This window comes from Stegostoma tigrinum, chromosome 32, assembly GCF_030684315.1.
Source record: "Stegostoma tigrinum isolate sSteTig4 chromosome 32, sSteTig4.hap1, whole genome shotgun sequence".
Classification (NCBI taxonomy): domain Eukaryota; kingdom Metazoa; phylum Chordata; class Chondrichthyes; order Orectolobiformes; family Stegostomatidae; genus Stegostoma; species Stegostoma tigrinum.
The window spans coordinates 38457201-38483006 of NC_081385.1; the positions used below are offsets into that span (position 1 = coordinate 38457201).

Here is a 25806-nt window from a genome sequence, read left to right on the forward strand (position 1 = left end):
ATCTCTGCAGGAATTGCTTAGGTAGTATCCCAAGCCTAACTATTTTGGCTGCATCATAAGATCAGAAATTGGGATGTTCACCGATGATTGTATAATTTTCAAAATCATTCACTACTCCTCAAATAATGAAGCAGTCCATGTTCAAAGGCAGTGAGACTTGGATTGAAAAGTGGCAAGTAACATGAATGCCAGGCTATGATCATCTTCACTAAGCACAATCTGCCCATAGACCTTGGTACTCAAGGGCATTGCCATCACTGAATCACCCACTATCAACATCCTGAGGGTTGCTCTTGACCAGAAACTGAACTGGACTACCCATACAAATTGGCATCAGCAATTAGTAAGTTGCCACTTGACCCCTCCCCTGCCTCCAAAAACCTGTCCATCATCTACTATGCCTAATTCAAGAGTATGCCTGGATGGGTGCAGCTCCAACAATACTGAAGTAGTTCAACACCATCCAGGACAAAGCACCCCACTTGATTGCCGCCACACCCTACTTCACTGATGCTCAGTACCAGCACCTGTATGATGCAAGGTGAAAAATCACTAAAGATCCTGAGACAACACTCTGCAAGCCCACAATAACTATCATCTAGAAGGCCAAGGGCAACAGATACACGCCACCTGCAAGTTTCCCTCCAAACCACTCACCACCCTGTTTTTGAAATATATCACCGTCTCTTCAGTGTCACTGGGATGAAATTCTAAAATGCCCTCCCTAATAGCATTGTTACAGTCTTCCCAAGTGCAGCTAGGGTTGGACAACACAAGATAGCCCAGCCAACAATGCCCATGTAGAAACATAGAAAATTGGAGTTGAAGTTGGCTATTCAATTCTTTGAGCCTGTTCCACCATTCATTGTGATCGTGGATGATCATTGAACTCAGCCTGTTCTGGCTTTTGCCCCATATTCTTTGATGCCTCCTGCCCCAAGAAATGTATCTGAGGCCTCCTTGAAATCATAAAATAATTTTGTCTTGACTGCTTTCTGTAATAGTGAATTCAACAAGCTTGTCACTCTCTGGGTGAAGGAATTTATCCTGATCTTGGTACTAACTGGTTTACTTGTGTCTTTGGATTGTGATCCCTGGTTCTACGTTCCTCTGCCATCAGAAACATTCTTCCTGCTTCTACTTTGTACAGTTCTGTTAGAATTTTGTATATTTCTGAGAACCCCCTTGTACTTCTGAACGCCAGCAAATATTATCCTAATTGTTTCAAAATCTCCATGTCAGTGCTCCCACCCAAGGAGTCAGGCTGATTCATCTTTTGCTGTGTTCCTCATAGCATGAGCATCCTTCCTCTGATAAGGAGAAAAAATAAGTGTGTGGCCACACCAAGGCCCTGTATAAGTGCAACAAGAAATCCTTGCTCCTGTACTCGAGCAGTCTTTTGCCATGCAGGCCAACATAACATTTGCTGCCTTCTCCACCTGCTGCACCTGCATGCTTTCTTTCAGTGACTAGTGTACGAGGACACCCAGATCTCATTGCACATCCTCTCAATTTATAGCCATTAAGATTATTTGTCTTCCTGCTTTTGTTGCGAAAAACACATCTCACATTTTTTTTATTTAAAGAAAAGATTCCACACCTCTAACCTGCTCTTCTTGTCATGACATTTATGCACCATTTTCTCATTATTGGTAATCACAGGATAATGATAGTGGGGGATTTAATGATGGAAATGTTAGGAAATGTCAAGAGAAGATGGCTAGATTTTCTCTCCATTCAGGGTTCAGTGTAGTGATGTTGTCTATTACTAATGTTGTCTGTACCTTCTCATCTGTGAATGTGTGTTAAGTGTGGATCATCTTTCTCTTCAGGCAACTCCTTCCATGCGGGTAAAAGTGGAATTCAAGGTATTTCTTCTTCAAGAGCCAGTGAATGGAGTCTGCGAAGATTATGTGGAAATAAATAGCCAGAAGTGAGTTATTCAAACTGACAGATCATGAGAAATAGGAACAGTTGTAGGCTGTTCGGCCCCTGGGCCTCTGCCATTCTATAGGATCGTTGCTGATCTGACATTCCTCATTCTCACTTTCCTGTCCTTTCCCCATAACTATTGATTCCCCTACAGATCAAGAATTTATCTCAGCCTTAAATCTACCCAAACACTCTGCCAGCACAGCTCTCCTTGGCAAGGTGTTCCAAAGAGACTCAATCCTCAGAAGAAATTCCTCCTCATCTCATTCTTAAATTGGCGCCTTTTTGTTCTGAAATGATCTCTTCTGGTCCTAGATTCTTCCATGACAGGAAACCTCCTCTTAGCATTTATCTTGTCAAGTGCCTTAAAAATCCTATATGTTTCAATGAGACCACCTCTCATTCTTCTAACTGTTGTGACAAGAATCTCAACGTAGTGTTATACGCATGAAACAGACCCTCCAGTCCAACCACGCCAGGCTAAACATCATCCCAAACTAAACTAGTTGCACTTGCCTGCTCCTGGCCTATATCCCTCCATGCTCTTCCTATTCATGTACTTCTCCAAATGTCTTTTAAATGTTGTAATGGTACCCATACCCCCTACTTCCTGAGGAAGTTCATTCTATGCGAACCTTCCTCTAAAATTGCCCTTGTGCCTTTTTTTAAATCTTTCTTTTCTCATCTTAAAATGTGCCCCTCATCTTGAAATTCTCCAGCCTAGAGAAAAGATAACTACACTTAACTTCATCTGCACCCCTCGTTATTTTATGACCGACTATAACCGTGCGTCTCAAATTCCTATGCCCCAGTGGAAAATGTCCCAGCCTATCCAGCTTGCCTTTTATAACTCAAACCTTCCATACACAGCAACATTCCGGTAAATCTCTTCTGAACCCCCTCCAGCTTAAAAATATCCTTCCTTTAACTGGGTGATCAGAACTGGACATAGTAGTCCAGAAAAGGCCTCACCAATGCCCTGTACAACCTCAACATAACATCCCAACTCCTACACTGAAAGGACTGAGCAATAAAGGCAAGTGTGCCAAATGTCTTTTTAACCACCCTGTCTATATGCTATACAAACTTCAAAGGAATTTGTATCTGCACCCTGAGGTCCTTCTGTTATACAACATTACACAAGGCCCTACCATTAACTGTATAAGCCCTACCCTTGTTTGTTGTGCCAAAATGCAATACCTTGCATTCATCCAGATTGAACTCCATCTGCCATTTATCGGACGCATTTGATCCAAATCTCTTTGTAACCTTTGAAAACCTTCTTGACTGTCTACTATGCCACCAATTTTGCTATTGCCTGATATTTACTAACAGTGCCTTCTATATTCTCATTTGAATCATTTGTATAAATGACAAACAAAAGAGGACCTAGGACAGATCCCTGTGGAATACCACTGGTGACGGACTGCCAGTCCAAAAAGCAACCCTTTAACACTGTCTCCTGCCGTTAAGTCAGTTATGTATCCAATTGGCAAGCTAACTCTGAATCCCATATGGCCGAACTTTACTAATTAGTCTACCACGTGGAACCTTGTCAAAGGCTTTACTGAAGTCCAAGTAAAGAACGTCGACTGCTCTGCCTTCATCAATCTCTTGAATAACTTCCTCAAAAAAACCAATCAAATTTGTGAGACACAATTTTTCTCTCTCAAAACCATGCTGACTATCCCCACTTAATTTTTGTCACTCTAAATATCTGAAAATCCTATCTTAAAATCATCTCCTACATTTACCCACAACTGAAGTCAGACTTGCAAGTATATAGTTCCCCATTTTCTCTTTACAACCGTTGTTAAATGAAGGTACAACCTTAGCTACCCTCCAGTCATCATGCACCTCACCTGTAGTTATAGATGATGCAAATATTTCTGCAAAGGGTCTTGCAATTTCCTCCCTTACTTCCCACAACATTCTGGGATACATGAGATCAGGTCATGGAGATATCCACGTTTATATTCTTTAAGACCTCCTGAATTTCTTGTTCTGTAATGTGAACTTTTAAAAACATCAATATTTCCTTCTGTATGTTTGCTAGAGTCCATTTATTTCTCCACAGTAAAAATAGACACAGAATTTTCACTTAGTATCTCTCCCATCTCATGTTGTTCAAGACAAAGACGATCTGCTTGATCTTTAAGGGGTCCTACCCCCTTTCTAGTTAGCCTCTTGCACTTAATGTATTTGCAATACAAGGGCTCATCCTTGTGAATCTTCTCTGAACTGTCACTCTCAGTACTCCGAATGTTGGGTTCTCAGTTACAATAAGACTTCCCTACTCTTAAACCCCCTCAAAATAAGCAGCAATATTCCATTAGCCTTCCTGATTACCTGCCACTTCCACGAGTTAACTTTGTGTCATTCAGAACCACTCAAATCCCTTTGCATTACAGTTTTTTTTGTAGTTTTTCTCCAACTCATTATTTGCACAGGTTTCCTTGTAATCTGCAAACTTATTGTCCCTATTTTCAATACTGCAGGAATAGTAAGTGGAAGGGGATGATCTATAATCCAATTAATTGAGGCTGGGAGATCATCACAAAAAGTTAACAATGAGGTGTTGCTGGAGACAAACCAAATGCCTGGAATAACATGATAGTCATAAGAGTCACATGTTAAAGGTCAAACCAAAGTAACAAGTAATCCAAAACCGTACAAACTAATTAAGGTAGACAGATCGTAACAAGTTATCAAGGTGATACTGTCAAAACAGGACAGTAAGGAAGATTTTACAGATACAGAACAGTACAGTGGGGTTATACATAGCAGGACATGAACCCAAGCTTACGGTTGAGGCCGTCTTCGTAAGTACAGAACTTGGCTATCAGTTTCTGTTTGGCGATTCTGCATTGTGTGTCATGAAAACTGCCTTGGAGGACTCTTATCCTTGACTGCTTAAATGTTGCCCGACTGCGAAGGAACATTCCTGTCTGGCATTTGTTGTGTGTTATCCATTCATCTGTTGCCATAGCATCTGCATGGTCTCACCAATATACCATATCTCGGCGCATATTTTCCTGTAGCATAAGAGGTAGGCAACATTGGCCAACTCAAATGAGTATCTCCTGTATGCGTGGTGTTCCTATGTTTGTCATCTTCTGTAGCCATGAAGACACCCTCAACTGTGATCTTGGGTTCATGTAATGCTACATGTGCAAACTCCACACTGACAGTCACTCAAGGCTGGAATCGACCCTGGATCCCTAGCACCATGAGGCAGCAGTGCTAACCACTGAGTCACTCTGCCTCTCATTCCCAACCATTTCATTAATGGAAACAATTTCTCACTATCTGCTCTTTCCAGCTCTTCATGATTTTGACACCTCTGTCACATCTTCTCTCAGCCTAGACCCTCTTTTCCAAGAAGAATAATCCCAACTTCTTCAATCCATCCTAATGACAAAACTTCCTCATCTCCGGAACCAGTCTCCTAATAATTTTGTGACCCCTCGCAATTGTATTCGTGCTTCCTAGATTGTGCACATTTCTGGGCATGACAGTGATCCAGCTGAGACTAAACTAGTGTCCTATATAAGTTCAGACATTGCTTCTGAGAAATGCTTATTCTTGATCTCTCAATGGCCTTATCCACGTCCAACTCTTTTACAATCCTCCTGCCCCATGAGCCCTTGCACTTCCAGTTCCAGGCTTTTGAGCTCCCGCTGTTTTAAATGCTGCACCATTGATGGCCCTTCCTTCAACTGCCATTCCTCCAACTCCCAAACCTCCTGTATTCCTCTTTTTATATATTTCTATACTTTTAAGAAATTATTTTAAAACATTTTTGAAAGTTGGTCAAATACAAGGGCATCGGTTAGCTCAGTTGGCTGGATGGCTGGTCTGCAATGCACGGTCAACAGCACGGGTTCAATACCTGCAGCCACTGAGGTTATTAAGGAGGAGACTCCTCAACCTGTCCCCTCACCCGAGGCATGGTGGCCGTCAAGTTAAACCATCTCTAGGCATTTCTGTTTAATGAGAGAACAGTAGAACAGTCCTATGGTCCAATAGGACTGTGGTGATTTTACTTTTTTTTAAACCTGTCTCAATATCTCTCTCTTATTAAAACTGAAAGAACTGCAAATGCTGTAAATCAGGAACAAAAACAAAGTTGCTGGAAAAGGTCAGTAGGTCTGGTAGCATCTGTGAAGGGAAAAACAGAGTTAACGTTTCGGGTCTGGTGACTCTTCCTCAGAACCATCCATTTGAGGAAAGGTTGCTGGACCGAAGTGTTAACTCTTGTTTTTTCTCTTCACAGATGCTGCCAGACCTGCCAAGTTTTCCAGCAACTTGATTTTTGATCTCTTATTATTATGTCACAATTTCTTTTATGTGCTTAGATTAGTTTTACTATATTTGAAGTGCTCTGTACTTCTTACTGTTGCTTTATATGTACCCTGTTTGTGTTTCAGGATCTGTGGAAAGCAATCAATGCAAATTAAACTAAGTCACGGGAGTGAGATGACGGTGAGGTTCCACTCTAATGAGGCAGAATCGGATCGGGGATTTTTTGCTACTTTTGAGTCTTACGACCCAAGTACATGTAAGTGGCAGAGCGGCAGTTAAAGGTGTAGGGGCAGGTGAGAGAAATGGTGGGAAGTTACAAGGAGGTGATGTATAGAATGATTAAAGCAGCCCAAACTCTCTCTGCCTGTTATGTCCTTAAGCTTCCTGTGATGGCCTAGTGGTATTATCGCTGGACTATTAATCTAAAGACCCAGATTCTGGCCCATTTCAATGATGTGTTCGAATCCCATCATGGCAGATGGTGCAATTTGAATTCAACAAAATATCTTGAATTAAGAATCTAATGGTGACAACTAATCCATTGTTGATTGTTAGGAAAAACCCATCTGGTTCACTAATGTCTTTAGGAAAGGAAACTGCTATCCTTACCCAGATAACAAGGTGTAGAGCTGGATGAACACAACAGGCCAAGCAGCATCTTAGGAGCAGGAAAGCTGACGTTTCAGGCCTAGACCCTTCTTCAGAAATGGGCGAGGGGAAGAGGGGTCTGAAATAAGTAGGGAGAGAGTGGGAGGTGGATCGAAGATGGATAGAGGAGAAGATGGGTGGAGAGGAGACAGACAAGTTTAAAGAGGCGGGGATGGAGCCAGTAAAGGCAAGTGTAGGTGGGGGAGGTAGGGAGAAGATAGGTCAGTCCAGGGATAATGGACAGGTCAAGGGGTTGTTGTTCCTGCAACTCCATTTCAACACCCCCTCCCATACCTCAGATGACATGTCCATCCTGGGCCTCCTGCAGTGCCACAATGATGCCATCCAAGGGTTGCAGGAACAGCAACTCATATACCGCTTGGGAACCCTGCAGCCCAAATGGTATCAATGTGGATTTCACAAGTTTCAAAAATCTCCCCTCCCCCCACTGCATCCCAAAACCAGCCCAGCTTGTCCCCACCTCCCTAAGCTGTTCTTCCTCTCACCTATCCCCACCTCCCACCTCAAGCTGCACCCCCATTTCCTACCTACTAACGTCTTCCCGCCCCCTTGACCTGTCCATCCTCCCTGGACTGACCTATCTCCTCCCTACCTCATCACCTACACTCACCCGTACTGGGTCCATCCCTGCATCTCTAACTTGTCTGTCTCCTGTCTACCTATCTTCTCCTCTATCCATCTTCGATCCGCCTGCCTCCTCTCCCTATTTACTTCAGAACCCTCTCCCCCTCCCCCATTTCTGATGAAGGGTCTAGGTCTGAAAGGTCAGCGATGCTGCTTGGCCTGCTGTGTTCATCCAGCTCTCCACCTTGTTATCTCGGATTCTCCAGCATCTGCAGTTCCTATTATCTCTGCCATCTTTACCTAGCTTGGCCTGCATATGACTTCAGACCCACAGCAACATGGCTGACTTTCAACTGCCCTCTGGGCAATTAGGGATGGGCAATAAATGATGCCTAGCTGGCAACACCCTCATTCTGTTAATGAATAAAGATTTAACGTAACACGCACATACTCACAGTTGTTCTAAATCTATCTGTGTCTTGACTCATAGTTACTGTGTGTCTCCCCGATTTTAATTGGTCCACTTTTGGTGACTGCCTTGAAATGTAACTTTTGGTTATTTGTCTATATTTGCTTTGATAATGCTGCTATAAAGTACATTGTGTTTGCTTACTGCATGAACTACTAGCAGTAACAGTTTATTGAGATATTAGAACTGATGGATCTTGTCCTGCTCTCTCTCTCTCTCTCCATCCCCCAACACGCACACCCAATAGCCTGTACCGACAGATTTGCTTGCAAGAATGGCAATTGTATTGGGAAGGACCTGAAGTGTGATGGCTGGAACGATTGTGGGGATCACAGTGATGAAGTTGGCTGCGGTGAGTGTCCTTTTTACCATTATACTGGCAGTAAAATGTTTTATTTCGGTGAGGGTAGGCTTGTACCTGTGTAATTATGCGTGTTGAGGGTGTCATATAATTATGAGAAACATACCATACATGGCCTACATTGAATGAGGAATGAAAACTCTGCGATGGATCTAGCATCCTGTGAAAAATTGGCAGAAGCCAGCGGAGCAGGAAGAGTGGATGAGAAAGCAGACACAATGGAAAAATACTGTATAAAACATAACAGCATGAGTTTGGACATCTCAAGTTCCTACCAAAAGATGATAACCGGAGATAACTTAATTTGTGCAAAGTAATGCATCCCGAGTACTATTAATCATTCAGCTCTCTCTTTGAGGGATGATGCTGTCTGAGGGTGTGATGTAAGATTAGAAACAGATTCTATGAAGTGGCAACAATTGTGTAGGAGAGAATTTTTTTTCTTCCTTAATTCTTTGGCTGGTGATTTGGAACATGCTTTTCCCCGTGTCTCCATTGATCCCAATGCTTTAATTGTTTTCTAGAATGAATTTAAAAAGTCGCATAATGAGGTTGCAATACAGGAATAGACTCCCCTTATCTGTGGCTCGTGCTCTTAACTTTGAATTAGAAAATTTGTTTAGCTGTTCCTTAAAACTATACCTCCTTCTGTTTTCAACAATTCAGAAGACTCATGCAAAACTGCTAACTTTCTATGCTTCAGTCCAGTCATCTGCATCCCTTCACCATTGTTGGCTTGAAATTCTAGAACTCCCTCCCTAATTGCGCTGTGGGTGTATGTAAACCACACGTAGCAGCAGTTCTAGAAGTAAGCTTGCCATCACTTTCGCAAGGAAATTGAGGGATCCAGCCAGCAAAGCCATCAATTTTTTTAAAATTCAATTATATGTTCTTATGTATCTGCTACCTTGTCCTTGTAGATGGTAATTATCATATATAAAGAGTAAGAGGGTAACTAGAGAAAGGATTGGCCCACTTAAGGACACAGAAGGAAAGTTACGTGCTGATTCAGAGAAAATGGGTGACATTCTTAACGAGTACTTTGCATCGGTATTCACCAAGGAGTGGGACATGACGGATGTTGAGGTTAGGGATAGATGTTTGCTTACTCTAGGTCAAGTTGACATAAGGAAGGAGGAAGTGTTAGGTATCCTAAAAGACATTAAGGTGGACAAGTCCCCAGGTCCGGATGGGATTTATCCCAGGTTACTGAGGGATGCGAGAGAGGAATAGCTGAGGCCTTAACAGATATCTTTGGAGCGTCCTTAGACACGAGTGAGGTCCCACAGGACTGGAGACTTGCTAATGTTGTCCCCTTGTTAAAGAAGGGCAGCAAGGATAATCCAGGTAACTATCAACCGGTAAGCCTGACATCAGTGGTAGGGAGGCTACTGGAGAAGATACTGGGGGATAGGACCTATTCCCATTTGGAAGAAAATGGGCTTATCAGTGATAGGCAACATGGTTTTGTGCAGGGAAGGTCATGTGTTACCAACTTAATAGAATTCTTTGAGGATGTGACAAAGTTGATTGAGGGAAAGGCTGTAGATGTCATACATGGACTTCAGTAAGGTGTTTGATAAGGTTCCCCATGGCAGGCTGATGGAGAAAGTGAAGTCACATGGGGTCCAGAGTGTGCTAGCTAGATGGATAAAAAACTGGCTAGGCAACAGGAGACAGAGGGTAGTAGTAGAAGGGAGTTTCTCAAGTTGGAGACCTGTCACCAGTGGTGTTCTACAGGGATCTGTGCTGGGACCACTGTTGTTTGTGATATATGTAAATGATCCGGAGGAAGGTGTAGGTGATCTGATCAGCAAGTTAGCTGATGACACTAAGATTGGTGGAGTAGTTGATAGTGAAGGGGACTGTCAGAGATTACAGCAGAATATAGATAGACTGGAGAGTTGGGCAGATAAATGGCAGATGGAGTTCAATCTGGGCAAATGCGAGGTGATGCATTTTGGAAGACTAAATTCAGGAGCGAACTATACAGTACATGGAAAAGTCCTAGGGAAAATTGATGAAGAGCGAGATCTGGGTGTTCAGGTCCATTGTTCCCTGAAGGTGACAACGCAGATCAATACGGTGGCCAAGAAGGCATATGGCATGCTTTCCTTCATTGGGCAGGGTATTGAGTACAAGAGTTGGCAGGTCATATTGCGGTTGTATAGGACTTTGGTTCGGCCACATTTGGAGTACTACGTACAGTTCTGGTCACCACATTACCAAAAGGATGTGGATGCTTTGGAGAGGGTGCAGAGGAGGTTCAGCAGGATATTGCTTGGTATGGAGGGTGCTAGCTATGAAGAGAGGTTGAGTAGATTAGGATTATTTTCATTAGAAAGACGGAAATTGAGGGGGGACCTGATTGAGGTCTACAAAATCATGAGGGGTATAGACAGGGTGGATAGCAAAAAAGGTTTTTCCCAGAGTGGGGTCATGAGTTCAAAGTGAGAGGAGGAAAGTTTAAGGGAGATATGCGTGGGAAGTTCTTTACACAGAGGGTGGTGGGTGCCTGGAACGTGTTGCCAGCGGAGGTGGTAGACGCAGACACGTTAGCGTCGTTTAAGATCTATTTGGACAGGTACATGGATGGGCAGGGAGCAAATGGACACAGACCCTTAGAAAATAGATGACAGGTTAGACAGAGGATCTTGATCGGCGCAGACTTGGAGGGCCGAAGGGCCTGTTCCTGTGCTGTGGGTTTCTTTGTTCTTTGTCGTGGTTTCGGAAGATACTGTCTAAGGAACTCAGTGAATTTCTGCAACACATCTTCAGAATAGTTGCAAGGTGGAAGGAATAAATATTTGTGGAAGTGGTGACTATCCAGTGGGCTTCTATGTCCTGGATGTTGTCAAGCTTTTTGTGTTTTGTAGATGTTGGACAGGGTTTGGGACGTGAGGTGAACGCTGCAGGAATTCTCACTTCTGACATGTTGTAGCCACAGTATGGCTAGTCCAGCTCAGTCTTTGGTCAGTGGTTAACCCCAGGATATAGATGGTGGAAGAATCTGCAATTGTAATGCTGTTGAATATCAAGGGTGCTTGGTTCTTGCTTATTGGAGGTGATCATTGCCAGGTCATAAGAACAAAAGGAATAGGATCAAGCCATTTGACCCCTCTAGCCTGCCTTGCCTTTCAATTGGATTGTAGCTGATCCAATGACATTCCTCACATCCACATTTCTGCCCTTTCGCCATAACCTTAGATTCTTGGTCAATAGGGGAAATCAATCTCAACCTTAAATGTACACAGGGACTCTGGCCCCACAACGTTGAAGTCAGGGGCAGCACTCTTCTTGCACCATTTAGAATTCAGCTGTTTTATCCATGTTTGAAACAAGGCAGTAATGAGGCTAAAAGCTGACAGGCTCTGACGGAACCCAAATGGACAGTTAGTGAGCAGGTTGTTGCTATGCAAGTGCTGTTTGATAGTACTGTTGGTGACACCTTCCATCACTATTATTAATTGAGAATACATTACAGGGGTGGCAATTGACCGGATTAAATTGTTCTGCAATTTAGTACACAGGACGTAGAATTATACCACACAGAAAAGACCCTTCAGCCTATCGAGCTTGTACCTATGTAACTACCACAAAATGTGTGTTAATTCCAATTTCCTGCATATTCTTGAATGTTATGACATTTGGTGTACTCGTCCAAATATTTTTAAAGGCTGTGAGGTTTCAAAGCCTCCACTATGTTCCCAGGCACTGCATTCCAGATTCCCACCACCGGCTGAGTAAAAATGTTTTGAGTCAAATCCTCTCTGAATCTCTTGCCCCTTATCCTCAAACTATGCCCCCTCATAATTGCTGCCTCAACCAATGGGAGCAGCTGCTCTCTATTTACCCTGCCTATACCCCTCATAATCTTATACACCTCAATCACGCCCCACTCGGCCTTCCTTGCTCTAAAGAAAACCATCCAAACCTGTCTAGTTTCCCCTTATGGCTCAATTTCTTTATCCCAAGCAACCTCCTTTTTGTCCTGTCTAGTGCTATCACATTCTTCCTATAGTGAGGTGACCAGAATTGCACGCAGTACTTCAATTGTGGCCTGACCATCTCTCAGTACAGCTCCAGTGTTACCTTCTTGCTGTTATACTCTATGCCATCACTAATGAAAGTGAGCGTCCCACATGCCACTTTAACTGTCCCACTCGTGCTTTGCTGATGTCAGGGATCTGTGAATATTTACTCCGAGTCTTCTGTTCCTCTAAGCTATCCACAATTTTGCCATTCATTAAATACTCCCTCATTTTTTTTCTTTCAAAGTATATCACCTTGCACTTATTGGGTTAAATACCATCTGCCATTGGTCTGCTCATCTGACCAACCTATCTATATCTTCCTATAACCTACAACTTTACAAATCTTGGTACCCTCTCCAAATTAGTTCTACAGCCCCATCACATTTTCATCTATCATTTATGTATATAACAAAAATTAAGGGTCCCAGTACTGATCCTTGTGGTAACTGTTGGACACCAGCCTCCAGCCACACAAACAATTTTCTATCACTGCCCTTTGTGTCCTATTATTAAGCCAATGTTTCAGTCTCTTGCCGAGTTTCCTCAATTCCATGCTGTTTAACCTTAATCAGACTCTAGTGTGGGACTTTGTCAAAAGCTTTGGTAAAACCCATATAAACTTTATCAGCTGAACTTCCCTCATCTACACACTTAATCACATTTTCAAAAAATTCTAACAAATTGGATAGGCATGACCTCCCTCTGTCAAAGCCATGCTGACTATCCCAAATTAACCTATGCCTGTCCACGTGGGTATTGATTCACTCCTTCAGAATTTTCCCCAATAGTTTCCCTACCACTGACGTGAGACTCTCCAGTCTGTGATTTCCTGGTTCATCTCTACCACCCCTCTTAAAAAGTGAAATGACGTTAGTTGTACTTCAGTCTTCTCGCACTTTTCCCTGTGACCAGAAAGGAATTAAATAGAGACTTATCTGGGCAAATTTCCACATTTTTACACAGATGCCAGTGTTGTCACTGTACTAGAGCAGCTTGAACACAGTGAGCTGAATAAGTATAAGAAAAAAAGCAGCTTGTGCTTTTGTCCAACTGCTCTCTTTTTATACCCTTGATGAGCTATCAATATTTCTTACAATAGGATTGGTCCTATGTTGTCAAAACGATCAAATTTAAACTTAATAGGTTTTTGGTATCTAAGTGCCTGGTTCAGATTGATTGGCTAAATTCAAAACTTGTTGTCTTGGTAAAAACTGCTGCTTGGCCTGCTACCTGTGCAGTCTTTTGATACAAATGTTTCAATTCAGGTGCTGTCTGTGTACTTGAAAACTTCCAAGCTGCTGCTCACAAGACATCCATTTTAAATCTCAAAGCACAGAAAAAGCACATGATCTTTTAAAGGGACCGTGCAATGCTACCCCCGCCATTAGCATTTTACAAACATTAAGTTCTAACTTCCTGCCTCCCAATCCACAAGTACTCCAGCCAACTTTGCAACACATCCAGCCTAAATTCTTTTGTCATTCAGTGGCTTCAGCATTGTATGAAGTTGCAAATGAATAGACAAAAACGTGATCAGTAATGTAGTGTAAACTGGGGTTTATATGTTGGCCTCTTCCTCCTAGATTGTCTCTTGTTGGAATGAGATCCTTAATAATATTAAAATAAAATCCTTTGCATGCTGGAAATTTGATATAAAAATAGTGGTGAAAAACTATACATTGGCAGTGTCGGTGCCAAGAGCAACAGTGCTGTTGTTTCAGTTGGAAAATCAGTTCTTTGGCATAGGCTCTTCTATCCTTCCAATCAACAAAACTAGATAATTGTAAGTTAATCCACTTGGTCAGGAAAAACAAGGCAATAGAATCCATGGTCGGACCCAAGGAAGCGCCAGAGGAACCTTGATGTGAATGTTCACTGGTTCCTTAAATTGGATACAGGGGTCAAGAAGCCATGTGGTATACTTGTCATTACTAGCCAAAGCATAGAGTTTAGAAACAGGAAGGTTATGACTGAGTTGTATAAAATGTTGGTTAGCCTATGGCTAGAGTATTATGGGCAGTCTGGAATCCACATTACGAAAAGGTTGTGAATGCGGTGCAGAGGGGATTTACGGGATGTGCTAGAGCTAGAGAATTTTGGCTATGAAGAGAGATTGGGTTGGATTGTTTTTCTTTAGAGCAGAGGAGATTGACAGGGCACATGGTGAGATGTATTAAACTGAGGAGACGTAGATAGGGTGGACAAAAAGCAAGTTTTCCCCTTGACAGGGATCATTGACCTGGAACATAGATTTAAGGACAGGGCCGGAAGTTTAGAAGGGATGTGAGGAAAAGATTTTTCACATAGTCGGTGTTGGGAATCAGGAATCATTCTCCCTATAAGAATGATAGAGGCAGAAACCCTCAAGCATGTAGGAAGTAAAGAGTGCAGTTGCAATGCCAAGGCATATTATGACAATGGAATTAAAATAGTTAGGTTGTTGTTTGACTGTTGCATACTTGATAGACCAAAGGTCCTTTTTCTGTGCCATACACCTCGCTGACTCTATAACACCTATAATAACAAACTTCTTTTGTTTGAGACATCTGTTCCAACTGAGAAGATACATCTTAATTCAAGATGCAATTTTGGAGCTGAAATGCTTTTAATGATGCTGGTTCTTTTGTGTATCTAGAATTTTTCTTGTCAATTTTTGAATCATGTTGAAAATTTAGAAGCAATTTATCATTGCACTCCTGATTGAAATAACCGAAACACTCAGTCATACCTTGATAAATTTCAATTTTTGCTTCTGTGGAAAGAGATGATTTGATTTTTTTTAACCATAGCGGTATAACAGAATCTTATAAATGCTTGTTGGCATGACATACATTCAACTGTGAGTCCATTAACTTTGCAAAGTCAGTTTAATGCTTGATATTATTCTTCCTTCTGTTGTCCTAAGTACAAGAATAATTGTCCTTGAGTAATTCCTTCAAAGGTGCAGAGGCTCTGTAGGCCACTGGTGAGATTCTCCATTGAAAACTGGATTAGCACAGGATATTCTGATCTCTCTCAAAGCAGATTTTGACTTGGTTTATAATGATGAATTAAAATATCACTGATTTATTACAAGAATAAATTGCATTTATATAGAACATAGCATAGTATTGAGCAGGAACAGGCCCATCGGCCCACAGTGTTGTGCCAAACATGACACCAAACTAAACTAATTCCCTCAGTCTGTCCTTGGCCCGTATCCCTCCATTTCTGGCGTATTCATATGCTTATCTAAAAGTCGCTTAAACGCCCCTATTGTATCTACCTCCACCACTATGCTTGGCTGCACGTTCCAGACTCCTCCTACACGTTGCATACTTGCTATCACGTCTCCTTTGAACCTTTCCCTTCTCACCTTAAACGCATGCCCCCTGGTTTTAAACATTTCAACTGTGGGAAAAAGATTCTGACCATCGACTTATTTACGTATCTCATAATTTTACAGCCTTCTATCAAGTCTCCCTCTGTCTCCATTGGCCCAGAGAAAGCAACCCATATTTTTTCTAGCCCCTCCTTACAGTCCATACCCTCTAGCACCTACTGTCAACGCATTAAAATATTCCTAGGTATTTCATAACAGTAATTTTAAACAGAAATTGACACCATTAGGACAGGTGACCAAATGTGATCACTATTAGATTGACCTGAGAGCGACTAGACAGGTTTAGGGTGGAATTTCAGGTTTAGGGAATTAGCAGTCAAAAACTAATTCAGTACTTTAGTGAAAATGGAGGGTAGGGTATGTCCATTGTGCACATTCCTAACATAGGCAGGTAGCTCTATCTATTGGCAGAAAGGAAGCAGTAATGTTCCTAAACCTCTGTCACTGTGCCTGCTATTCCTCTTTCCCTTAGTTGGTAATGGTTAATTTTGCTGAACATTCTGGAAAAACTGCTACCAAGAGAAGGCAGTTGAACTTGACAGATGATACCAGATTTAATTCTATGTATTAAGTCAAACAAACTAAGGCAAATGCACTGCTCCTTATGATCTGAACAGACAGGGCTTTGTAGACTTGTTTTTAATCATTCTGATCTGATATATTATGACACAGTTCTGGAACAGGTGGGACTTGAAGTAAGGCCATCCAGCACATAGGTAAGTACAGTACCACTGCATCACAAGTGCCCAAGACAGAGCTGGGCACAGTGTAATGGTTATGCAGAACAGATGGTTGAGAGTGAGGTTATCAATGATGGGCTAACTAGGAGATCATCTGCTTTGAATCTTAGAAAGGCAAATCAGAATATTTTTCTGAACAGTGATAACCCAGTAACTGCAGTAACAAAGGAATTTAATTGCCTATGTATATGCAATGAACACCAACGAGAAATAATCAACAATGGTGCAGAACAAGTGAGATTTATAAAATGAACAAAATGCTTCAAATCGAATTTGAAGAACCGTGTTCTGTTCTGTACACATCGGTTTTTTATGTGTAACTTAGAAGATCAGATTGTGAGGACATGTTGCACAAAGTCAATTTGTCTTTCCTTGAATTTGATCTGATTCAAAAGTTTAAAATGTTAGATTTTAATGTGGTGGAAATTCTTCTGCAGAAATTTAGAACAAAATAGTAATCTTAAAATCAGGGCTGTCACTTGGGGATGATGTCAGAAAACACATGATTGACACAATAGGTTGTCAAATTCGAGAAACCATTTCCACAAAAGAACAGTGAAGTAACCCTGGGTGTGGGTGAGGGATTCATAGTGTTGTGTTACTGATTTCTTCTCCCTCCATTGCAGATTGCAACAAAGACCAGTTCAAGTGTAACATCGGTCTGTGTAAATCCATGTTCTGGAGATGCGATGGTGTTGATGACTGTGGTGATAATAGTGATGAGATAAACTGCCGTAAGTACCTTGATCCCTAGGAATTTGATCACCATTGTAGCTACAATAACTCTTTGATCTGTTCTCCAGCTTGCCACTCTCTCTGCCACAATTCTTACTGGTTCTGTAACTTCCTCACTCCACCTCGTTCATCGGCCCTTGCTCTAACTTTTCTGTCATCTGTTTTTTTGTGCCTTCTGATCCACACCCCCTTTCACTCTCACTGTCACTTCCACCCTGGTAGGATTCCAGGTCTCTCTTGTTCAGTCTTTACTACTGTGCTAACTTTCCATATATTCTTTAGTGGGATGTGGCCGTTTTTGCATCAGCCAGCTTACTAGCTTATTTTTTCCATCCCAAAATCCATTTGGGTGGTGCCTTTTGGAACTGTGGAGTAAACTGTTCCCACATTCAATTTTACTTCCTCTACCACTTTCTTTCACATTTCTCAGCACATAAGGTCACCAAGTGTATTTTTTGGGGGAGAATGACACTGGAATAACTTCACGTTTGGTCATTTCTGTATTTTTCAGAGTGTGATGCTGAAGAGATGAAATGTGCAAATGGAAAGTGTATCCCTAAGGAACAAAAATGCAATCAAGTTAATGAGTGTGGAGACGGAAGTGATGAGAAAGATTGCAAGAGTGGTAAGCAGCCGGATCTCAATCTTGAGCTGTAGCTTCCTTGGAAGTGTTTGGGACATAGTAGAGGCACTACCATGTACACATCTAACCATAATGTTGTACTGGGAGTGTTGGGCACTGTCATTTTCTTCTTTCACTTTGCAGACTTTTAAAAGAAGTATTGAGGAATGAAGCTGATTTGCTGGCTCTTGAATAATTAGATGTTTATTTTCTTTTTGTAGAACCAAGTTCAGTACCCTGTACCTCTAACACCTACAGTTGCAAGAATGGTCTCTGCATCCAAAAGAAGAATCCAGAGTGTGATGGAACAAAGGATTGTGAAGATGGTTCAGATGAGCAGAATTGCAGTAAGTGTTCATTGCTACATCGCATCCTTTTCGGTGTTCCTGGATATTGAAAGTTGAACTAAATCTTTTCCATTCCTTTGAGCCATTTGATAAGATCTGGTTGTGGTATTGCATATCACTGGCCCAAATATCCAGAGGTAATGCTCCAGGACATGGATTCAAATCTCACCATTGCAGCAGAAATTCAAGTAACAAGATTTGGAATTCAAAGCTAGTTAAAGTGACCGTGAAACATAGTCACAAAATAAGTGAATCATAGAGTCATACAGGCCCTTCAACCCACCATGTCTACGCTGACCAACAAACTATACTAATCCAATTTATCTACACTTAGTTCGTAGCCTATTACGCCCTGGCATTTTAGCGCTCATCTAATTACTGGTCAGATGTTTTGAGAGTACCTGCCTCTACCACTGTCCCAGGCAGTGTACTCCTATTCCCACCAGCCTCTGGGTGAAAAAGAAATTCTCAGAATTCGTCTAAACCACCTACTCCTCACCTTAAACTAAACCCTGTGGTCTCAGATCCCACGGGGAAAATATTTTCATGATCTACCCTTTCTATGCCATTCATAATTTTGAATACCTGAATCAGATCTCCCCCACAGCCTTCTCTGCTCCAGGAAAAATGAACCTAGTCTATCCAATCACTCCTTACAACAGTGTCATTTAAAATTCTATTTGCTAATATCCTTAGGGATGCAAATCTGTTTCTACCTGTTCTGGATCACAGCAGTGTGTTTGATCCTTAACTATCCTCTGAAATAGCCAAGCAAGCTCCTTGGTTCAACAGCAGTTATGGATGGGGTTTGCCAGTGTTGCCTGGTTCTCACCCTTGACAACAGTTATTGGCTCAGCGTAAAGAGGAAATATTCAGGTCTGTATCAATAGTCAATCAACTTTATTGATTAATTAAAACAAATATACAATTCACACCATTTGGTTTAGAAGGGGTTTAAAGCAGGCATGTGATTCGTACAAGACTAAAACCTATGTGCGACTAAAATCTACGTGCACACCCGCTAGCTTTCTCAGACATTCCATTGAACAGTCACAGAAAATAAAAGCTAAAACCCAAGAATAGGAACTCAGGCTGGTCAGGTGATTCCCAGACTCTGTGTGTGTAATCTTCACACTTCCAAGTGTAAGGTCCTCAACTTCAGCAAAAGTTGATCACCAGAGTTTTTGCTGCTGGTATGCCTGAAATTCCTTTTTAATTATCTTCCCAAGCTGTAGTGTCTTTTCCTCATTGGTCATCTGGCGAGCTGTATTTTTCAGCTGTAGGCTCACCCCAAGGATACTGTTAGGATTACCTCATTCCTGTTCCACCAAATAAGGATTTACACTTTGTGTCATACATGTGAGCTGACTCAGTTTAAACTTGTTCCAGCCAGCACAAGACTGTGGCTAGGGCTTGGGTAATTTCAGTTCACAAGCTGCTGCTTTAATGTGTGAGCAGCCCCTGGCAAACATCTCCCTTCTCTTGATCCAAAGATCTTCCTTTCCTTCTGCTAACCACTCGTGGAATTGCCTTCAACCTCCAGTAGGTCTCTTACATCTGCATTATGTATATAAATTTTAAAAAAGTTTATTTACCTTTTTAAAACAAATCTAACTACTTAATTCGTACAATCCCTTTTATAATAACAGTCATCCCTTCTTTTATGTTGGAACTTCAACTTCTAGCTTTCATATAATTTCATTTTTCCACCTTCTGAACTGATACATGTTGAGTATTACATTTTAAAAGTGTACATAAAATCAATATTATAGCCACAATACTCCAAAAACTGGGGTCATGCAAAACCTCATTTACCTTTTTGGCATGAGTTATAATTGTTTTGGTGTGTTTAGCTTGATAGATTGTCTCCTTTGCCTCTTGCACAATTTGTGTCCCGTCTGCTGTTAGGTGTGGAATTGATGGCAACATACTTCAACAGATCTTGATCGGTATTGGTGCATTGAATCATGAGATTTTCCATCATGAGCACTTGTATAACTGGCTGAGGCAAGGTTCATCCCCCAGTAAGCAGATCTGAGGTCACGTTTTTGATGGCTACATTTGTCGCTTCAAAGGGCACTGTTTCTGTTCCTTGGTGTAGTTCATTGTTTCTGCCGCTTTGTAGTGCATCTACCCCACAAATGCATATTGCAAAATGAAACTGATTATTCACAGGCAACAGACAATGAATAATTTTCACAAGTACTGAAAATGCAATTTGCAAGTTTCTGTCCTGTCATTTCTTCTGGGGAGGTCCAATGAACCCTTCCTGATGACGCTTAATATTAAGTTCATGTTGTCCGTTGTGAATTCACCTGATTTTTAACTGCAAGTGGGCCTACATTTGCCTTCACCAGTCCTTTTCTCTTCACATATCTATAGAAGCTTTTTAAGTCTGTTTTAATGTTTTCTGCAAGCTTACTTTCATATTTTATTTTCCATTTCTGAATTAAATCCTTTGTCCTCTTTTGCTGAATTTTAAACTTCTCCCAGTCCTCAGGTTTGTTGCACTTTTTTGGTCTATTTATGTGTCTTCTTTTTGGTTGTAACACTTTCCCTGATTTCCCTTGTTAGCCATGGTTGAGTCACCTTATGCCAGATAGGGATGTATAATTGTTGAAGTTTATCCATGTGCTCTTTAAGTATCTGCCATTGCCTATCTACCGTCGTACCCTTAGCCATCTTATCCTAGCCAATGCTTGCCTCATACTATCAAATTTAGCTTTCTTTAAGTTCAGGACCTGAGTTTCAGATTTAATTGCGTCACTCTCCGTCTTAATGAAGAATTCTACCTCATTGTGGTCACTCTTCCTCAAAGGATCCCGCACCACAATGTTGCTAATTAATCCTTATTGTACAATACCCTGTCCAGGATTGCTTGCTGTTTAGTTGGTTCCTCACCATATTGGTCGAGGAAATCATCCCGCATACATTCCAGGAAATCCTCCCGCATTGCATTGCTACCAGTTTGGTTAGTCCAATCACATGTAGATTGAAGTCACCCATACTGCACGCATCTCTAATTTCCCATTTGATACAGTCCCCAATATCACAACTACTGTTTGGTGGCCTGTATGTAACTCCCACTAATGTCTTTTTCTCTATGGTGTTCTGCAGCTCCACCCATTCTGACTGCGCATCTTCTGGGCTAATGTCCTCCCTTATTGTTGTGCTAATCTCCTCTTTAACCAGTTGCACTACCCTACCTCCCTTTCCTTTCCATCTATCTTTCTTGAAAATTGAATAACCCTGGACATTGAGTTCCCATTGTTGGTCACCCTGGAGGCAGATTTCTGTGACCCCGATTACATCACATTCATTAATAACTGTTTGCACAGTTAATTCATTCACCTTATTACAAATGCTCCTCGCACTGTGATACAGAGCTTTTGGGCTCTTTTTTTTTGACAGTTATTGCCCTTTTTAGAATCATTGTGAAGTGTGGCCCTTTTTGATTTTTGTCTTTGGTTTCTCTGCCTTCCACTTTTGCTTTTTTTGTTTCTGTCCCCACATTACTTTCTCCTGACTTCCTGCATTGGTTCCCACACCACTGCCATATTAGTTTAAACCCTCTGCAATAGCACTTGCAAATTATATTTTCATAAACTACTTCTTCACACTCGCCGCTGCATTCACACTCTTTCTGTGGTGTGGCACCCAGAACTGTACCCAGCTGATGTTGAATCAATGTCTTGTATACATTTATCACAACCTCCTTGCTTTTGGCCTCTATTTCACTTCTTATGAAGCCATGTATTCTTTGAAAGATTTTTGTGCCTTCTGCAAAAAAAGGATACAGGTAGGAAAAGAAGTTGGATGGGGTTCAGTGATTGTGAGAGGGTGGAGTCATGGATGGTGTTCAATGTGTGAGGTAGAGGATGGCAACATAGATGGGTACAGCGAGAGAGCGAAGTACTGTGAGAGAAGGGGAATATTGAGTTGACATTTGGGGAAATCATTATCCAGTTTGCTGCCTGAAAATGGTGTCTCATTTTGTATTTCAGAACTGCATCTTAAAAAGCTTTATTTTGTTTATTTTAAAGTTAACCAGAAGACAGTTTTTGAGTATAACCATCATTTTGTCTTGTAGCTTGATGTGAATGATTCTGGGCTACAAAGATGGGAGCAGAATGTTACTCCAGACCTGTTCTTTAAATTTGAGTTTTGTTTCTACTTATATTCACAATGTCTAGGAGGGGCAGCACATCACCACATCCAGAACTGTTTTGATTTTGATCAGGGAAGGAGCATGCGATCTGGCTTGGTGCCGAAGAATTAAGATCTTTATACCGTTAGGTCACATGTTATTATATGCTGATAAATATCTGTATATTACATCTGCGAGATGTAACACAGCAGTGTACAGAAGCTATGAACTCAGATTGCTCAAATTCAGATTTCTGATTTGTCTACAGGTTGTGGATATCGGCCATACAGGCATTCTCGTATTGTGGGAGGTGTGGCTGCTGAGCCTGGTGAATGGCCGTGGCAGGTCAGCCTCCATTTGAAGAAGTCGGGAAACGTGTGTGGAGCCTCATTGATATCTGAACACTGGCTTGTATCAGCTGCACATTGTTTCCAGAACACAAGAGATATCAAGTGAGTGCTCAGCTAATTGCTGAGACTGAGAATCTTTATCAGTGCAGCAGATATAGAATTGAGAGTTCTTTGTTTAGAATTATGGATTTTCTCATCTCTGTATACAGAGTAGGGGAAGGCAGAGTATAGGATACAGAGGGAAGTGAAGACAAAGTGATAATGGAGTGAGGAAAGAAGTGGAGAATAACTGAATGCGAGACCAAGGAGACAAGGTGCAAATACTGGTCTTACCAGCAATACCTATAATCCTACAAAAGGACAAAGCAAAAGAAAAGCTATTCATATTGTTTTGAGTAGCTTTTATGAGCTTTCTGGATTGTTTTCTTTACCATTGCACTCTTAACATTTGCAATTTTGCAGTCCTTTGGGACAACCTCTAAACCTCAGGAAGATTGGAAGATCATCTTTTACAATGTCTTCAGTAACTTCTACCTTGAGTTTAAAAAAATACTCAAAAGACCTCATTTAGTACTGTTTCTGCCTCCATGTATATGTTCCACACTTCCTTTTTTAAAGATATATTTTTTATTATTTATATACCTGGATATATTTGCAAACAAAACTTGAAGCTGCCAGTACAGGTGAAAAAAAAAGTTTGATCAAGTATATAGAACCCTGGGCTTTGGGAGGCAAAGAATAATACCTAGGGTTTTATGTTAGTTCTGTACAAAACTACCAGTATGCTAATGCTAATGCTAATCCTGTATAAAGCGACCAGGTAATGCTAGTTCCTGTATAAAACAGCTAGTGTGTCATCCTTAACTTGTTTAAAACAACCACAGTGCTATACACATCATGTATCAAACAGCCTCCGCATTAATATACATCCCATATAAAACAGCCTGGGTACTACGCTGAAGGGTATAAAACAACCAGGGTATTCCTGTTTAAAACAGCTGAGTGTTACTGTCATCCTATGGAAAAACTAGGTTGTTATGTAGTTTCTGTGTAAAACAACCAAGGTGTTTATCCTGCATAAAACAGCCAAGGTGTTGTGCTAATCATGTACAAAACAATGGTATTGCTCTGCTAATCCTGTATAACACAACTATGATGCTGGAAAACTGAAGGTTTGCTCATGTGCCACTATTCAAGAACGGTGGCAAGGAAAAGCCAGAGAGCCATAGACCAGTGAGCCTGACGTCAGTGGTGGGCAAGCTGTTTGAGGGAATCTTGAGTGACAGGATTTACATGTATTTTGAAAGGTAGGCTCCGATTTAAGGATAGTCAATTGGCTTTGTGTGTGGAAAAACTTTCTCTTAGAAACTTGATTGAGATTTTTAAAGAAGTAATGAAGAGGACTGATGAGGGTGGTGGATGTGATTGATATGGACTTCAGTAAGGCATTTAACAAGACTGTTTAGCAAGGCTCAATTACATTGGAATACAGGGAGAACTTACCATTTGGATGCAGAACTGACTCGAGGTAGAGGGTGGTGGAGGGTTGCTTTAAAACTGAAGGCGTGTAGCCAGTGGTGTGCCACAAGGATTGGTGCTACGTCCACTGCATTTCATCATTTATGTCAATGATTTGGTTCTGAACTTAGGGGGTCTGGTTAGTAAGTTTGCAGATGACACCAAAATTGGAGGTCTGGTGGATAGCAAAGAAGGTTACCTCAGAGTTGAATGGGACCTTGATCAGGATGGTAGATGGAGTTTGTTAAATAAATGTGGAGTGCTGCATTTCAGAAAGGCAAATTAGAGCAGGACTTATACACTCAATGGTAAGGTCATGGGGTATGTTGCTCAACAAAGACACTGTGGCATACAAGTTCATAGTTCCTTGAAAGTGGAGTCATGGGTCAATAGGATTGTGAAGGAGGAGTTTGGTATGCTTGCCTTTATTACCTAAAGTCAAAAGCAGAAATTACTGGTCAAGCTCAGCAGGTCCAGCAGAATCAGTGGCGAGAAATCCGAGTTAATGTTTCGGTCATTTCATCTTTCCTTACCTAGTGTTGCTGCTCTGTACTTTTCTCCGTAATCTTGCTGTTATTCCTTCTGTTAATCAATCAATTTCCTCTTTAAATCCTTGATTGACCATGCTCTTTGCCCCATGCTTAGGTAGTGCATTCCAATCCTAATTCACTCACTATCAATTGTTTTAGCTTGTGTCACCATTGCTTATGTTACCAGTTTCCTAAAATCTGTGGCTTCTAGTTCTTGATCCTTCCACCAATGGGAACAATTTCTCTTTCTGTATTTAGTCCTGATTTGTCATGATTTTGAACACCTCTACCAAATGTCCTCTGAATCTTCTCTTCAAGGAGAATGATAAATCCAAGCATATCATATGTTTTATTTGTGCTCATGCAACCTGACCTGCTATCTTCAATAATTCATGCATATCTAGTCCCAGATCCCTTTGCTTCTGCACTCCCTTTATATCATTTTGTACTTCTTTGCATAAATTGTAATCTGCCTCACTTCCTCCAGTTCTAGCAACTTTATCTATCCTTTTGAGATTCCACACTATCTTCTTTACAGTTTACAACACTTGCAAGTTTTGTACCATATGCACATTTGAGCTCTGTACACCAAGGTCTAGAAAATTAATATCTATGAGGAGGAACTTCAGGGATCCCTGGAAATTCCACAGTAAAAGTTCTTCCTGTCCAAAAAGTTTTTTCACTTCTTGTTTCCTGCCACTGGGACAATTTTGTATCCATATGGCTACAATCCCTTTTCACAGCATGAGCTATAATTTCATTCTCAAATCTGCAGCATGAGATTATCAAATATCAATAGCCTTTTGAAAGTCAGTGTAGACTACATCAGCGGCATTACCCTCATTAACTTTCTCTTTTATCTCTTAAAAGAAACTCCAGCAAGTAGAGTCATTGTGACTTGCCCTTAACAAATCCATCTGATGAAGGGTCTAGGCCCGAAACGTTAGCTTTTGTGCTCCTCTGCTGCTTGGCCCGCTGTGTTCATCCAGCTCCACACTTTGTTATCTCAGATTCTCCAGCATTTGCAGTTCCCATATCTCCCTCTCCCATTCTGGCTTTGCTTGGGTTTGACCCACATTTTCTCTCATGACTTAATCTTGT

The 25806-nt window shown here is 41.3% G+C and overlaps 1 protein-coding gene across 1 annotated transcript in view; it reads left to right on the top strand.

Annotated features, from left to right (window-relative positions):
• st14a (ST14 transmembrane serine protease matriptase a) overlaps window positions 1-25806 on the top strand; it is a 97849-nt gene that overhangs the window by 64217 nt on the left and 7826 nt on the right. The window contains exons 10-16 of the mRNA XM_048562383.2: window positions 1833-1933; window positions 6363-6493; window positions 8187-8291; window positions 17083-17190; window positions 17703-17816; window positions 18035-18160; window positions 22576-22759. Of these exons, the coding sequence (XP_048418340.1) occupies window positions 1833-1933; window positions 6363-6493; window positions 8187-8291; window positions 17083-17190; window positions 17703-17816; window positions 18035-18160; window positions 22576-22759 (869 nt within the window). The remainder of the gene's footprint in view (window positions 1-1832; window positions 1934-6362; window positions 6494-8186; window positions 8292-17082; window positions 17191-17702; window positions 17817-18034; window positions 18161-22575; window positions 22760-25806) is intronic.